Raw genomic sequence first — 14,875 nt, 5'->3', positions numbered from 1 at the left:
TTTTTAATAAGTTTTTTTTTTTAAAGACTTATTTATTATATGTAAGTACACTGTAGCTGTCTTCAGACACACCGGTAGAGTGTCCAGATCTCGGATGGTTGTGAGCCATCATGTGGTTGCTGGGATTTGAACTCCGGACCTTCGGAAGAGCATTCGGGTGCTCTTACCGACTGAGCCATCTCACCAGCCCTTTTTTTTTTTTTAATTAAGTTATACTAATTATTAAGCAAGCTGCATTTTTGCTGGTTTGGTTGTTTTTTTTTTTTTTTTTTTTCTTTTGTTTTGCTTTGCTTTTTTTTTGAGACAGGGTCTCATTATGTATACCTGGCTGGCCTAGAATTTTCTGTGCAAACTAGGCTGGCCTCAAATTCACAGAGATCCTCCTGCCTCTGCCTCTTTGGTGCTGGGATTGCAGGTGGGTTTTGCAACAGAAACCTACATTTTTATTACAAAAAGTATTGTTTCCAAAATATTCACGTAGCAGGGCAAAGCAGCAGAGTTCCTGGCTATTGTCAGACGACACCAGGAGAGGGAGGGGAGCAGAGAGAGACGAGGAAGGTACCGCTGTTTTAGATAAGCTTTGCAAAGTTGTCTTGTGTGCTGCACTCATGCATTGCTGTTACCACCATGCATTTCCACCTCCCCAGCGAAGATGAACCCTGTCGCATAGTCTGCTTCTTCACCACCATATAGCACCTTGGCCACGGAACCATGCCTGGACATGGAGATGTACATATACTATTTTGCCCCTCTAGCAGGGGAATGAGATGGCTTAGGGATGGTTGTAGCTTCGCTGTGTAATGCCAGTGTTACATAGCAAAGCCTTGGCTAGCAAATTGCTCCACAGTTTAACAGGGTGGGGGGTGTGGGGTGTGGGGAGGAAAGCTAAACCACAGGAGACAACAGTTTTTACATTTGTGGGTTTAAAAATGTTCAATGTGGTCGACCACCTTGGGTGATTATTTTGGGTATACAGATTTAGACAGCAGAATTCCTGTCCTTGGAGCAGTGACCTTCCTTAGCATGGAGGGCTAACAGACTGATTCGAAGCAAATTCATAACTTGGATCGGCTGTACTTGGTACAAATCCCTGGCAGATCTTTTGAGTTTCAAAAGAAACAATGAGGGCTGGGAATGTAGCTTAGTTGGTAGAATGTTTGCCTGGCATGCTGGTGGCAGTGGGTTAGTTCCCAGCACCACAAACTACATATGGATGAGGCCTTCTGGTCCATAGGCAATAGGATACATGTGGTATATGAACATACACACAGTCAAAACACTCATCCACATGCAATATATATATATATATATATATATATATATTAAATCATAGGTTCAAAATGAAGCTACATAGAAAATTCAAGGCCAGTCTAGGTTAGCTTCCCTATCTTAAAAATCAGCATGGGGGCTGGAGAGATGGCCCAGTGATTAAGAGCAGCACTGGCTGCTCCTCCAGAGGACTCTGGTTTGATTTCCAACACCCATTTTCTAAACCAGAACTGTTTGTAACTCCAAAGGGATCCAAAGCCCTTGTTTGTCTTCCACAGTCATGCAAATACATCCAGGCAGCCAAAACACCCTCACATACAAGATCAATTTAAAATGAATGGGAATCTATGTGGAAAAATGATTATAGTGAGTATGGCCAGGCTGGTGGTGTATACCCTTACTCCTAGCCTCATGAGGCAGAGGCAAATGCAAACTCAAGGCCAGCTGCAGCTGCATAGTGAGAGAGAGGGTGAGGAGCTGCCTTCTTTCAAGTAATCTGCTTCTGGTTCCCCAGACTGGCCAGGAAGCAGGCTCTCAGGCTGAAGTTAGGGAAGAAGGAGACCTTAGGGTCTAAGAATCTTAAGGAGTTCCAGAATGATTTATGGTCCTCAGCCCCCGTCTCCTTTCCTGTGTCTACGTGGAGTGAGAAGACAGGGACCTGACTTCGTAGGGGAAAGGATGGTCAAGGCTGACTGTGGGAAGATCAGGTCTCCCAGTCTGTTGGCCCGGGGCTTCAGAAAGGTGTGCATCTGATCCTGTCCAGTTTCTGCTGGATCCAGGAAGAGATGTAGAGTGACCAAGGGTAGGAAGTTTGTCCTGCCCTTGACTTTTCTCAAAGTACATTGAGGTGCCTTTGTTCTCCAGGTTCCTTACAGTAACAATGACAGCAGAAAGGTCACAGAGCTTGTCTTTTTGGCCAGTGTAGACACTGAGGCCCATAGAGGCTTGAGAGACTCTTGCCTGAGGTCAGATAGATATGCCAGCCAGACCACAAGCCCAGGGTTTTCCTCTCTGTGGGAGAGACCTGCTTGCTGAACTGCACTGTTAGGAGGATGGGGTTGCTTCCTTTTTTTCCCTACCCTCTGTGTACAGTAAGCACACAGAGACACAGAGCCAGTGTGTGAGGCTGTGTGCTGACCCTGGGGGCTCAGCAGTAATGAACCAGACAATTCCCCTCTGATTCCAGGACTTATATTGTGGTGGAGGGCAGAGATAAATAAGCAGACAGTTACAGGAGTCTGATCCAGCTAGTGATCAGAAGGAAGCCTTGCCTGTCACTGCCTCCAAGGCCAGTCCCCAGTCGGCCTGGGCTAGGACTGTAGCTTGTACTTTTTAATAAGCTCTTGTAATTCAGATGCACATTAGAATTAAGAAGTGCAGCTGAAGCTGGGCATAGCTCATGCCTTTGATCCCAACACTCAGGAGGGAGAAGCAAATGCATTTCTGTGAGTTCAAGGGCAGCATGGCTTATAAAGTGAGCGCCAGGCCAGCCAGGGATACACACTGAGGGGAGAGAAACAGACTGCAGAGGGAAACCAGAACTATGATGTCCAATGGCTCCTGTCACTGCGCACCAAGGAGCTCAGTTCTGCCCCTGACACACTGATGAGTAAGTCCTGTCTGTGTCTGTCTCAGAGATGAGGAAACTGAAGCTCAAAACATGATTTAATCAGGCAGAATTGGCATGCAGGCATTTTTGACTCTAGGGCTTAAGCGCTAACCAGCCAGTAAACAAGTCTGGTCCTCCCATGGTCCAAAGATAAACCCCACTTAAGAGCCTATAGAAACCCAAGGTTAGCCGGCTACAGAGTCCTTGTTTAATGTACTTAAACAGTGGAGTTCTTCCAGAAACCTTTGCTTGTGAGAGTCAAGAAATCCATTAGCCAGTTATTAATGGCTGGACTAAACCCTTCCGTGAATGGAGCCAAGAAATGCTTTTAATGCCCTCTTTTCTGAGGTAAGGGCTGTGAAGTGTTCTGGCTAGTGGCTCTGTACACAGAGTGATGGTGTGGTCTTCTAGAAACCCACAGACCCGACTTGATCTCCAGAGATGCCCCCAAACCACTCTTTTTTACACACAAGAAAAACACTTCTCTCTCCCTTCCACCATTACGCCTACAGCCTTCTCCCCCTATTGGTGGTAACTCGGCCCAGGTTAGACCCCTTTCCATGGCTGGTCTCCCCCTCCCCCACTTGCTGACAGCTGATCTCACTGGCCATCTGACACCGTACCCCGAAACCTCAGCTGTTGGAAAGGTCATTTCCCTATTCCTGGCTTGGCCCTGGTCTCTGATTGAACTGTGCAACTGTGGCTGTCATTAGCTTTGCTCGTGGCCTTAAGGAGCCAGTGTCTGTCACACAGCCACGCCGGGTATGTCCACTCCAGGGCCTTGGCCTGCCTCCCATTCATGCCTGGGGCAGCTGTAGATCATTCCTGTCTCGGGTTAGAGGAGCCGTGGGCTACAGGGGTGAATGTTCCTATAGCTCAGGACATTATGTCCATGAGACAGACAGAAGAGGCCTCCGTCTGCCTTTGCCTAAGGAGAGTAAAGTGATATGCTTAGGTTAGTTCATGTGGTCACACTCTGTGTGTCTCAGGCACCTGCTGAGCATGAATCTCATACTAAACAGAGCACGAGGCCAGTGATCCTTGCCTTTGAAGCCTTAGAGTGAAGCCAACATTCCTGGCCTTGGGAGGGCAGGCACGGGAGACTCCAAGGCCTGGGGAAAGCCACTGTAGCCCAAACCAGTTTCTCTTGCTGGTTGTATTCTTTCGGGCAAACCACTGAGTTTCTATGTCATTATTTTGTGATGAGCCCCCCCCACCCCCCCAAGTGTGACCCCCGTGCAGGGTGGCTCCGGAGCAGAGTGCTTGCCTTGCGTTCGTGACATCCCAAGTTCAATTCATCCCTGAGAAAACCCCTCCCTTTACGATTTATCTTATCTCTGTGAATGCTTTGCCTGATTGTATGTTTCTGATGAAGTCAGAAGAAAATGTCAGATCCCCAGGAGCTTGGGCTCTGGAGTCGGGATGGTTGTGAGCCACTATATGTATGTGATGGGAGCTGAACTCAGGTCCTCTGGAAGAACAGCCATGGCTCTTAACCACTGAGCCATGGTCCAGACACCTGGCTTAGACAGGGTCCCTTTCTGTCAGTGGTTCTCAACCTGTGGGTTATGGCCCTTTGTGGGGGTGGGGGATATTAACTTATACAGGGCTGACCGAAGGTTATAAAAAAACCAGATATTTATGATTCATAACAGCAAAATTACAGTTGTGAAGTAGCAACAAAAATCCTTTTTTGGTTGGTAGTCACCACAACATGAGAACTATATTAAAAGGTAGCATTAGGAAAGTTGGGAACCACTGCTCTGCGTAGCCCTGGCTATCCTAGAACTCAAAATGTAGATCAGGCTGGTCCAAACTCACAGAGATCTATCTCTGCCAGCGTCAGCACTAGGAGGTGAGTAAATTTCATGATAGCCAGGCCATACAGTGAAACCCTGTCTCAAAACAGGACAAGAGAAACCCCAGTACTTAGTAGGTTGAAGTACGGATTGTCATTTTTTTGAGGCCAGCTTGGGTTTCATGGTTCTTGACTAGTCTGAGCTGTAGAGGGAGAGCCTGTCTCACAAGGGACCTTGGGAGGAGATTTTATAGTTTGGTTCCATGCCAGCAAGAAAGTCCAAAGCCCAGACATTATCTCCATGAGGATTGAAACATGTTTCTGGTCCTGACTTCCTCTAGGTTGCATAGGGCTTTGAGAGTAGAGTATACCTACTATGTGTGCATACACACACACACACACACACACACACACACAGAGGACCCAGTGGGACAGATACTTTATCCCTGCTGCTGTTCAGCATGGACGGTTGCTTCCTTTCCAGTGCTTTGTCTCTCCGTTCCACTGGGCTGGTGGGTGGGTGCTCCTCAGCCCCTCTGCTTACCCACCTCTCTCTTCTCCTTCAGGGTTGGGCCCCTCGATGCCCTCGCTGCTGCCCACTGTGTGACTGTGCCTGTGCCTGCCAGCTCCCAGACTGCCAGAGCCTCAACTGCCTCTGTTTCGAGATCAAGCTCAGATGAAAGATGGGGCTGGGGACGTTGTTATTTGGGGAGTGGCCAGTCCCCAGGGCCCCCTCTATGATCCTCAGGACATCATTACTGGAGCTATGGCTCTGGAGCTATGGATGGCAGGCCCAGCCTAATTACCTGGGAACCTTGAGTTCTCTGAAAGGCAGGATTCTGAGAGCCCTTGGACTGCTGAAAAGGGCCTGGTGTTCTGGCCAGTGCCCCTGCCTTTCTTCTTGTCCCTTCCCTGATAAACTATTGTATGTGAGGGTGAGGATGCAGGACATTGCTCACCCAGGCAACAGTGTGGGAGGTTTCTGCCAACCTGGACTATCAGGATAAAGGGATGGCCAGCCACACCCTGCCTTTAGACTCCAGGTTATTTTAAGAGGTGAGTATCCTGCCTGCATCTGCTCTCCTTTGGAAAAAAAAAGTACAACCACCAGCAGGCACCAGTGTCAAGGGAGGAGGGAACCAGAGGAGGCAGTGGGAGGCAATATCTAGATGTTTTCCCTTCTTGTTCTGCCTTACAGATCCTGGACCTGCGACTGATTTCTTGACTAATTTCACTGTATTTCCAAGGAAGAGGCTCCTCTAACGACCGGTGAGTGAGCAGTGGCACCTCCTCCTCTCAAGGCAAACCAAAGCTTCCTCTTCTTCACCCCCCACGCAGGGATGAATGTCAGGAGCCTCAGGTTTCCCTAAATATAGGTCCCGGCCGCGGGATTCGTGGTGGGGAAAGGGCAGGGGTTACGGAGAAGGTCTGGGACACTGGTGCGGGGGTGTGTAGGGGAGGGGTGGGGAGTAGGAGCTGCCTTAAAACCCAGCCCTGGACTGCGGGGCTCACTCTCTGCTGACCAGGCTCTGCGGCTTCTGTCACTGCGCCACAGGTGGGCCGCTATCCGGATTGCAGGATGGGAATGGGGGTTGCGGATTGGGGCCTGGAGGGAACTGAGTGCTCTGAGAGTTAAAGGGTGACAAGAGAGCTCCGAGACGGATTTTTTTATTTTGGAGAAGGAAATCAGGTTCGGGAAAGACCTGTCTGGCTTGGGCCAGTCCTTGTCGGTCATTTCCTCAAACTGGGTGTGCTTAGCTCGCGGGCGGTGCCTCCCGCCAATCTGCTAGGCAAGGCCAGGCCAGGTCTGGCTACGCCAGCCACTCAGTTGCGATGTGGACGGCACACTAGTTCTGGGAGGTTTTGCCTGAGTACCATGTCAGCTGCGCCGTGCTCTGGCCAGGGAGAGATCGAATCCGCCCTGCCTTTTAGTCAAGCGCCGAAGCAGGCAGGCAGGGAGGCTCGGAAGCTCTGCGTTCTTTGCAGTGACGTCAGGCTGCAACTACACAGGCCGGAAGCCAGGGGTCTTGGAGGAGAGGCCAGCCACCATCTCACTCTGACCCCCTCCCTACTCTTCGCCAACCCACATTCCGGCTGAGTCACGATGCTCACGCGCGCGCCAGGCAGGGGCTGGGGGTGGGGGGTAGGGGTGGGGGAGGGCCTGGTGACCTGCGGGATGTGGCTCGAGTCACGTCCTAGCGGGGCGGAGGAGGGATCGTGTTCTAGCCGCTAGTCTCCTCCCCAGTGCCGCCTCCTATCGTAGCATCTTGGGGCGGTGCCGCGCACAGTGCCCACCTTCAATTGGACGGTTCCGGTCCCTGCAAGGAAAAAACCTGCAGAGGGCGGAGCGGCGCCTTTAAATGCCCGGGGCCCCGCCTCCCGTTCCCCCCACCCCAGCTGAATAGGCTGCGTTCTCTTGGAACGCGCAGCAGAACGAGGTTCTGGTGACCCTAGCCGCGTTCGCTCCTTAGTCCTTTCGCCTATCCACCGGCGTACCAGGCAGACCCACCCCGTCCTGTGCCAGGTGAGCGCCATTTGACACGTGCTCGGGGAAGGGTCTATGGGGTTAGGATCTTGGGCCGGTGGCGGGCAGTGCAGAGCGGTCTTCCCCACGGCCCCTCACTTTTTCTACCCCCACGCTTGCCCCCAGCCCGGATTCTCCGGCCTGCGCCCTGGCGGTTCGCTGCGACACGCAGCAACTCAGCGCGCTGAGTCATGCCGGGGAGGAAGCAAGATGAGGTGGAAAAACAGACCCCTCTTTATTTTTGCAAAAACTTTCCGCTATGCAAAGCATCAGGGTCCCATTTCCTATTCAAAAGATTTCAAGGAGCGATGGGGAGACGGGGGCGATCGGCTCTTACACCGTCTCAGGATTTACGCGATGGGGTGGAGGAAATTGGTTTCCTTTCGGGGGAGCCCCAGGAGAGAAGGCTAAACTCAGCTGCCGCACTCTGTGGCCCATTAACACTTTACTATCTTTCCTTATCTGTGACCTTGATTCTGAGTCTGGAACCGCTGTAGCTTACGAAGTGCACGTGCCTCCTACATTCTTCCCCTCCCCTTCTAACAGTATGGAGGCAAAGGTTTCGTTCTACCTGGGCTCCATAGCCCCTTTCCTGTGTTTCTGATGGCCTTGTGTTTTTCCTGATAATCCTTTTACTCGAGCTCCACCCGCAACCATCTCGAAGCGAGAAGCCTGACCTTGGGGTGTCCTTGAAGCCTGGTCCGGACCTGGGTGGATTAGAAGGGCCCCCCCCCCCCACCTCAGTCGGGAAATCTTGGTTCTCTCTTAACTCTCGCCTTTGGGTTGCTATGTGGCTTTGAGCACAGATCATTTCTTTCTTGGGCTCTTTCAATGAGGGTATTAGGCTCTCTGCCCTATTCGTGATCCTTAAATTCTAAAATATTCCCGGTTCAATTTTGTTTCTAGGCAAGGTGACCCATGGCAACGCGCAGGCCAGATGGGTCCAGCTTCAACATGACCCGCCTGTCCCTGGCTCTGGCTTTTTCCTTTCCCCCAATTGCCAGTGAGCAACCCCACTCTGAGCTGGGCAACACCCAGCAACAGACAGAGTTAGGAAAGGTACAGGAAGAGGCAGGTCTAGTATAGGGAAGTCGGGAGTAGGGGAGAGCTCTGGGACAGGAAGTATCCCAGGACCCTCAGGGAGTGGGGCAGGGGAGGTGGGGGCTTAGTGCCCTGGCCTCCAGGGAAGCTTTGTTACCTGGGGAGACCATGGGATGGCCCAACTAAACGCTGGTCTCTGTCTGCCTTCCTCACCCAGGAAAGCACTGCCACCGGCACCATGCCCTACCCATACCCAGCACTGACCCCGGAGCAGAAGAAGGAGCTGTCTGACATCGCTCACCGCATTGTGGCTCCGGGCAAGGGCATCCTGGCTGCAGATGAGTCCACTGGTGCGGTACAGGCAGAAGAAAGGGGGAGGAGGGCCCCAAGGTTGGAGCTAGCAGGCTGATCCCCTTATCTCCCCACATGACCCTCCTCCCTTCAGGAAGCATTGCCAAGCGCCTGCAGTCCATTGGCACCGAGAACACCGAGGAGAACAGGCGCTTCTACCGCCAGCTGCTGCTGACTGCCGACGACCGTGTGAATCCCTGCATTGGGGGCGTGATCCTCTTCCACGAGACACTGTACCAGAAGGCAGATGATGGACGTCCCTTCCCCCAAGTTATCAAGTCCAAGGGTGGTGTTGTGGGCATTAAGGTAAGAGGCAGACTGGGGGGGGGGGGATAAGATTAGAGATGGATCTGGAGAAAGGGATTAATAGGTAAGGGGGGGTGAATATTGGGTTAGCAGGCCTAGAGACTTAGGTATGGATGTATTCAGCATAATTTTTTGTCAGTGTTTGGGGTGAACTTAGGCCCTTGTGCATGTTAGGCAAGTGCTCTGTTGCCAACTTTAATGGTTTCCCTGTGATGTAAGAAGGTGATTTCATGGTGAAGAAGTGAAACGGTTTTCTCAGTGTGCAGTAGCACCAGGTCCCTCTAGTCCGGTTAACATTTCTCTCAAATAATACACATCTTTCCTCATAAATATTTGCAAGCCATGAGAGGCTACAGTGAAGGGTGAAGTTGGGGCTGGGTAGAGGAGAAAGGGGCCATAGAGCTGACTGCTGGTCTCCTCCCTGGCAGGTAGATAAGGGTGTGGTGCCCTTGGCAGGAACCAATGGCGAGACGACTACCCAGGGTAAGAAGGCCCTGCCTGCCTCCTTCCCTTCTCCACCAGCTCGTCAGAGTTCCAGAGTGAGTCTGATCAAAGCCGTCTCTTTATTCTTCCCCTCCAGGGCTGGATGGGCTGTCTGAACGCTGTGCCCAGTATAAGAAGGATGGAGCCGACTTTGCCAAGTGGCGCTGTGTGCTAAAGATTGGGGAACATACTCCCTCAGCCCTGGCCATCATGGAAAATGCCAATGTTCTGGCCCGTTATGCCAGCATCTGCCAGCAGGTGGGATTGGACTACTTCCTAACACATTGATGCAGTGTGGGCTAGCTTTCTGTCTATCTGCCAGGATATCTGCCTCCCTCAGAGCAGCTGCTCTCCATACCCGCTGTGCGTCAGGCTCTTGAGTGGAGGCCACTCTGCAATGTAGAGGTGGCAACAGGTGTACGGGCAGATTGATAGGATTCTTTGTCCCCTGTAATCTGCTGAGGCCTTTGAAGCCTAGGTCTGTCATCGTCAAGCTAATGGTGAGGAGGCTCCTAATCAGGAGGCCTCACCTCATTACCCTGTCCCTCCCACAGAATGGCATTGTACCCATTGTGGAGCCTGAAATTCTCCCTGATGGGGACCATGACTTGAAGCGCTGCCAGTATGTAACTGAGAAGGTAGGTTGCCCATCTGCTTGGTTAGGATAATGTGGTGGGCTGGGCCCCGCTGAGGTAATCCCTTTTTTCCACCTTTCCCTGATGTGTTCCAGGTCCTGGCGGCTGTCTACAAGGCTCTGAGCGACCACCATGTCTATCTGGAAGGCACATTGCTGAAGCCCAACATGGTCACCCCTGGCCATGCTTGCACCCAGAAATTTTCCAATGAGGAGATTGCCATGGCAACGGTCACAGCACTTCGTCGCACAGTGCCCCCTGCTGTCACTGGTGAGGCCCACTCCCTCATCTTGGCCTGGTGAGGTGGATGCACCATCACATTTGACTTTGTCCAGGGTAACGTCTCATAGCTTCTCCCTGCTCTGCCTCTCTAATGCAGCACCCTTTCCTTCTGTGCTTGTTCTCCAGGGGTCACTTTCCTGTCTGGAGGGCAGAGTGAGGAAGAGGCATCCATCAACCTCAACGCTATCAACAAATGTCCCCTGCTGAAGCCATGGGCCTTGACTTTCTCCTATGGCCGAGCCCTGCAGGCCTCTGCTCTAAAGGCCTGGGGTGGGAAGAAGGAGAACCTGAAGGCAGCCCAGGAGGAGTACATCAAGCGCGCCCTGGTAAGGCTGGCAGGCGTGGAAGTGTGAACAGGTGCCTGGGCGGGGGTGGGGAGGGACTCAGAAGAGAATTCCTCTGATTCCTCTTCCCTTTTAGGCCAACAGCCTCGCTTGTCAAGGAAAGTATACCCCAAGTGGCCAGTCTGGAGCTGCAGCCAGTGAATCTCTCTTCATCTCTAACCATGCCTACTAACCAGAGCTGATCTAAGGCTGCTCCATCAACACTCCAGGCCCCTGCCTACCCACTTGCTATTGAAGAGGGGTCTTCAGGCTCTTTCCCATCACTCTTGCTGCTGCCCTCGTGTGTGCGGTGTTGTCTGTGAATGCTAAATCTGCCATCCCTTCCAGCCCACTGCCAATAAACAACTATTTAAGGGGGAGTCTGTTGTTCATGTCTTGTATAGGGGAGGGCCTGAGGAAAGAGCCTTACTTTGGGTTCCTTCTTCCTGGGCAGTAAAAGGAAGGTTTTTTTGACCAGAGCTTTGAGAAAGGCATAGTATTATGGGATGTTCTTTGCCTACATCTAATTGAAGGTAACTTTGAAAACCTAATTAATATTCTGCCTCTACCTCCTGAGTGCTGGAATTATAGGCCTAGCGTACCAGGCCCAGTTTAAGCCATGCTGAGATCCAACCAAGGCCTTCATGAATACTAGGCAAGGATTGTAACAGGGCTAACACATTTATGCTTTTTTGGGGACTATGGAGCCTTTTGGAGAATCCAGAATCCTCTGCTGCAGTAACATAGGTATACAGCTCAACTGCAGAACTCTCGGATTCCGGGTTGAGAATGGAGCCTCAGAGCTGCTGATGTTCCCTGGTGATAGAATAAGAAGCACATCAAACTGTGGGCCATCTGTATTCTTGCTACATTATATTGAGTGTAGTCGTACCTTTAAAAAAATGTTCTGGCCAGGTGTGCTAGTGCACACCTTTAATCTCAGGAGGCAGAGGCAGGCAGATTTCTGAGTTTGAGGCCAACCTGGAACTCACTACAAAGTGAATTCCAGGACAGCCAGAGAAACCCTGTCTCGGGAAAAAAAGTTCTGCCTAAATGAATGTATGCAGTGTGTCTGCCTTTGGAGGCTAAGAGGAGTGTATCAAATGCTGGCCTTTCTGGCAAGATAAGAAACCTTAAGGAGTGAGGGCTTCGGACTATAACCCAGTAGCAGAGTCCTTGCATGGTTAGTCATGGTTGTGAGCCACCATGTGGGTGCTAAACTGCTGAGTTCTCTCCAGCCCCATCATACCTCTAGTAATTTATAGTGCTAGAGACTAGGTATAACTGGGGACGACTTATGGTTTTAACCATTTCCTGTTTCCTGCCTTCTCTGCCCTTCCTGTGCTTTCTGTTTTCCTTCCCAAGCATCTTTTTCTTTTACACGTTTGTTTCCAGTGATGATCTGCATAGAATTGTCTTACTAGGAGTATCAAAGCACAGTCTCCACTGTCCTAATATTCCCATGTATTGGCCAATAGTCAAGCTATGCGCAGGCTGTGGATAGAGCTCAGTGGCTGAGCACTCATAAAGCTCTGGTTCCTTCCCCAGTGCTGCCAGGGGAAACTCAATCCCTATGCTTCCCCAAACTAGCCTCCCATTTTACTGCTCAGCACGTACTTGTAGCCTTGCTCTCTGGAATTCTGTAGCCCACACTAGCCTTGAACTCACAAGATCTGCTTTCCAAGTACTGGGATGAAAGGCGTGTGCTATTACTCTAAGCTTCTATGAGATGATCCTTTTATTTTATATACATTGGTATTTTAACTGAAATGTGTGTATGTGTGAGTGTTGGATCCCCTGGAACAGTTGTGAGCAGCCATGTGGGTGCTAGGAATTGAACCCGGGTAGTCGGCAGGCTGGAAGAGCAGTCAGTGTTAACCACTGAGCCATCTCCCCACCCTCTATAAGGAAATCTTAAGGCACATAAAAATTATTCAACTTTGAGAGGGACAATAAAATACTGAAAAAGAGGGCGTATGGTGTGCAGAAGAAAGATCAATAACCTGCTCTGCCTACAGCAAAAGGTGAAGAGAAAGGAGGCAGACTGCATGCACTGTGAATTTGGGGCTTGCTTAGTGTTTGTGTTGCTTTGAGTTTCAGCAAATGAAAGGTGAAAGCCAGACCTGAAAACCACTTTTTCTGGATTCATTTTTGTTTTTTGTTTTTTGCTTTTCGAGGCAGGGTTTCTCTGTATAGCCCTGGCTGTCCTGGAACTCACTTTGTAGAACAGGCTGGCCTCGAACTCAGAACTCCTCCTGCCTCTGCCTCCCAAGTGCTGGGATTAAAGGTGTGCACCACCACGTCCGGCTATGGATTCATATTTGAGCTTTGATTGAAACTCCAGACTTTCAGCATTCAACTGTGAGCAAGCTAGCCTCCAAACCCATTGCCACCTTCAAGGAATATATTTAGGCAATAAGAAGCAATGTTGGGTGTGGTTTATTAATATCTGGGCTATTCTAAGCTACAGTGGAACCCTGTCAAGAAAAAAAGTGAACTATTTTGGAAAAGCTTGGTGTCCAGAGAGTGGACACTTAAATTTTTTTTTCAATTAGATTTAAGCCTCTGTTTTCTCTCATCACCATATGGGTTCTGAGGATCCAAATCAGGTCAGTAGGTTTGGTGACAAGTTCAGATATGCCATCTTCGTGGGGTGTCCCCGCCCCCGAGTGTTTGCTCTGTAGCTTTGACAGCCTAGAATTCACGATCAGCCTTAGCCTCCTGAGTTCTGGGATTACAAATAAGTGTACCACCATGTCTGGCCCAGGTTCGGGGTTCCTCCATGGCAAGGTTTCTCTGGGACCGTGGCAAGAAATGTGAACCAGGATAGGCCCTTTCATTGAACAACTATTTATGCATATCTGCAATACTTGGCCTTATTCTAAACATCGGAGAGGCAATGATGAACAAGGCAGTTTTATCCGTGAGATCTGTAATAGAAGCAGCCCAGGGAATAATGTAATGTGAGATGAGAAGACTACCGCGGGTCACCTCACCAGGCTTACACAAGTACACCAGGCGCACTGCTGTATTTGCCTCCAACCAACTTCGCCCGCCCACTTCCGGCTACTTCTCTTCTTCCCGGTGCCTCGAGCGAGGCGTGGCTCGTGTACGTCACTTCCGGCGCGCGAGAGCACTGGTTTCCCTTTGCTTCCGCGGCGAGGCCGGAAGTAGAATTGGCGGTGGCGGAGGCCCAAAGCGGAGGGAAGTGGGAAATCGGAGAGACTCAGCCGGAGTCTCCGCGGCGGTAATTGTCCGAGGCCCCTCTAGGCCACCGTCCTTAGCGCGGGCCCGCGGGGTTCGACGGGAGTTGGCGGGGTGCGGCCAGGGCAGCGGGACGCGGAGGGTCCTGGGCCGCCGTGAGGGGAGGGGGGGGCGGTCCCAGAATCGAGTCCCCCCTCCCGCACGGACCCTCTGATTGGCGGGCTCGCCTTCGCTTTTCCCAGGAGACCCCTGTGCGGTCCGGAGGGGGCGGCGGCCCCGACTCTGACCCGCGCCGGGGGGGGTGGGCCATGGCGGAGATCAGCGACCTGGACCGGCAGATCGAGCAGCTGCGGCGCTGCGAGCTGATCAAAGAGAGCGAAGTCAAGGCCCTGTGCGCCAAGGCCAGGTGAGCCCGCGGGAGGGACGCCAGCCCGTCGCCCCGGGGGTCTCGGCCGGGCAAACTCCGCCGAGAACTTAGGGCTTGCCCAAGCCCGGAAACGTCGCCAGAGAGAGGTCCGGAGAGCCACTTCACCCCAGGAACCACGGGGTCGGCTGTGTATGGGTTTCTAGTGGAGTAAGAGCGAGTGGCAGGAAGTTCTAGGGAACTCGGGGAAAACGGCTTGCCCTACTGGGGTGAAAGAGAAAGTTTCTTGGAGGGGCTGAGTTCTGGGACAGATTCTTAAAGAGTGAGGAGATGGTTCAAGGCAAGAAAACAAAACGTGATTTGCCAAAGCCTCTCAATCCCGTCAATCCTTAAAAGAGAAAGTGACTTTGTGTCTAGTTTAACAAACAAGGCCTCCAGTTGTTCAAAATTACCAGCAAGGAAGGAATGGAATCTGATGCCAGTTCTGTGAATGCGGATCCTTTTAGTTACGATTCTGGAAGATGGAGTTGAGCCACCTTCGGGTTCCATTATGATCCTAAGAAAAACAATAAATAGGTTAGACTAGAACGTGCGTTTCAGACTAGCTCAGTTTACTGAGTTGAGGCCTTTTCAAAAACGGAAGAATTTTTTGAAAAAAACTCACAGCTTCAACACACTTTTTTTTT

The 14,875-nt window shown here is 51.3% G+C and overlaps 3 protein-coding genes across 7 annotated transcripts in view; all 3 read left to right on the top strand.

The window, feature by feature from the left end:
* The window catches only part of LOC110297665 (keratin-associated protein 10-2-like), a 9,186-nt gene extending 3,531 nt beyond the window's left edge, over positions 1 to 5,655 (top strand). For both annotated transcript variants that reach the window (XM_021166555.2, XM_029479849.1), the window contains one exon: positions 5,243 to 5,655. In XM_021166555.2, coding sequence (XP_021022214.1) covers positions 5,243 to 5,356 — 114 coding nt within the window. In that variant the 3' untranslated portion in view covers positions 5,357 to 5,655. The remainder of the gene's footprint in view (positions 1 to 5,242) is intronic.
* Positions 5,656 to 5,790: 135 nt separating this feature from the next.
* Aldoa (aldolase, fructose-bisphosphate A) lies at positions 5,791 to 11,001 on the top strand. Of its 4 annotated transcripts, none has more exons than XM_029479848.1 (9): positions 5,791 to 5,945; positions 8,459 to 8,591; positions 8,687 to 8,898; positions 9,327 to 9,381; positions 9,479 to 9,639; positions 9,936 to 10,019; positions 10,112 to 10,286; positions 10,425 to 10,624; positions 10,719 to 11,001. In XM_029479848.1, exons 2-9 carry the CDS (start codon positions 8,480 to 8,482, stop codon positions 10,812 to 10,814), a joined length of 1,095 nt encoding a protein of 364 aa, XP_029335708.1. In that variant the 5' UTR covers positions 5,791 to 5,945; positions 8,459 to 8,479; the 3' UTR covers positions 10,815 to 11,001. The 4 variants fall into 4 exon arrangements, with proteins under 4 accessions (XP_029335708.1, XP_021022213.1, XP_021022212.1 ...); XM_021166554.2 differs by lacking the exon at positions 5,791 to 5,945 and adding an exon at positions 6,166 to 6,231; XM_021166553.1 differs by lacking the exon at positions 5,791 to 5,945 and adding an exon at positions 6,997 to 7,200.
* A 2,747-nt stretch (positions 11,002 to 13,748) lies between these two features.
* Ppp4c (protein phosphatase 4 catalytic subunit) overlaps positions 13,749 to 14,875 on the top strand; it is a 6,889-nt gene continuing 5,762 nt past the window's right edge. The window contains exons 1-2 of the mRNA XM_021166486.2: positions 13,749 to 13,868; positions 14,068 to 14,231. Of these exons, the coding sequence (XP_021022145.1) occupies positions 14,134 to 14,231 (98 nt within the window). The 5' untranslated portion in view covers positions 13,749 to 13,868; positions 14,068 to 14,133. The remainder of the gene's footprint in view (positions 13,869 to 14,067; positions 14,232 to 14,875) is intronic.

This window comes from Mus caroli, chromosome 7 (assembly GCF_900094665.2).
Source record: "Mus caroli chromosome 7, CAROLI_EIJ_v1.1, whole genome shotgun sequence".
In the NCBI taxonomy this organism is placed as follows: domain Eukaryota; kingdom Metazoa; phylum Chordata; class Mammalia; order Rodentia; family Muridae; genus Mus; species Mus caroli.
This window is presented reverse-complemented; position numbering and strand designations above follow the sequence as displayed.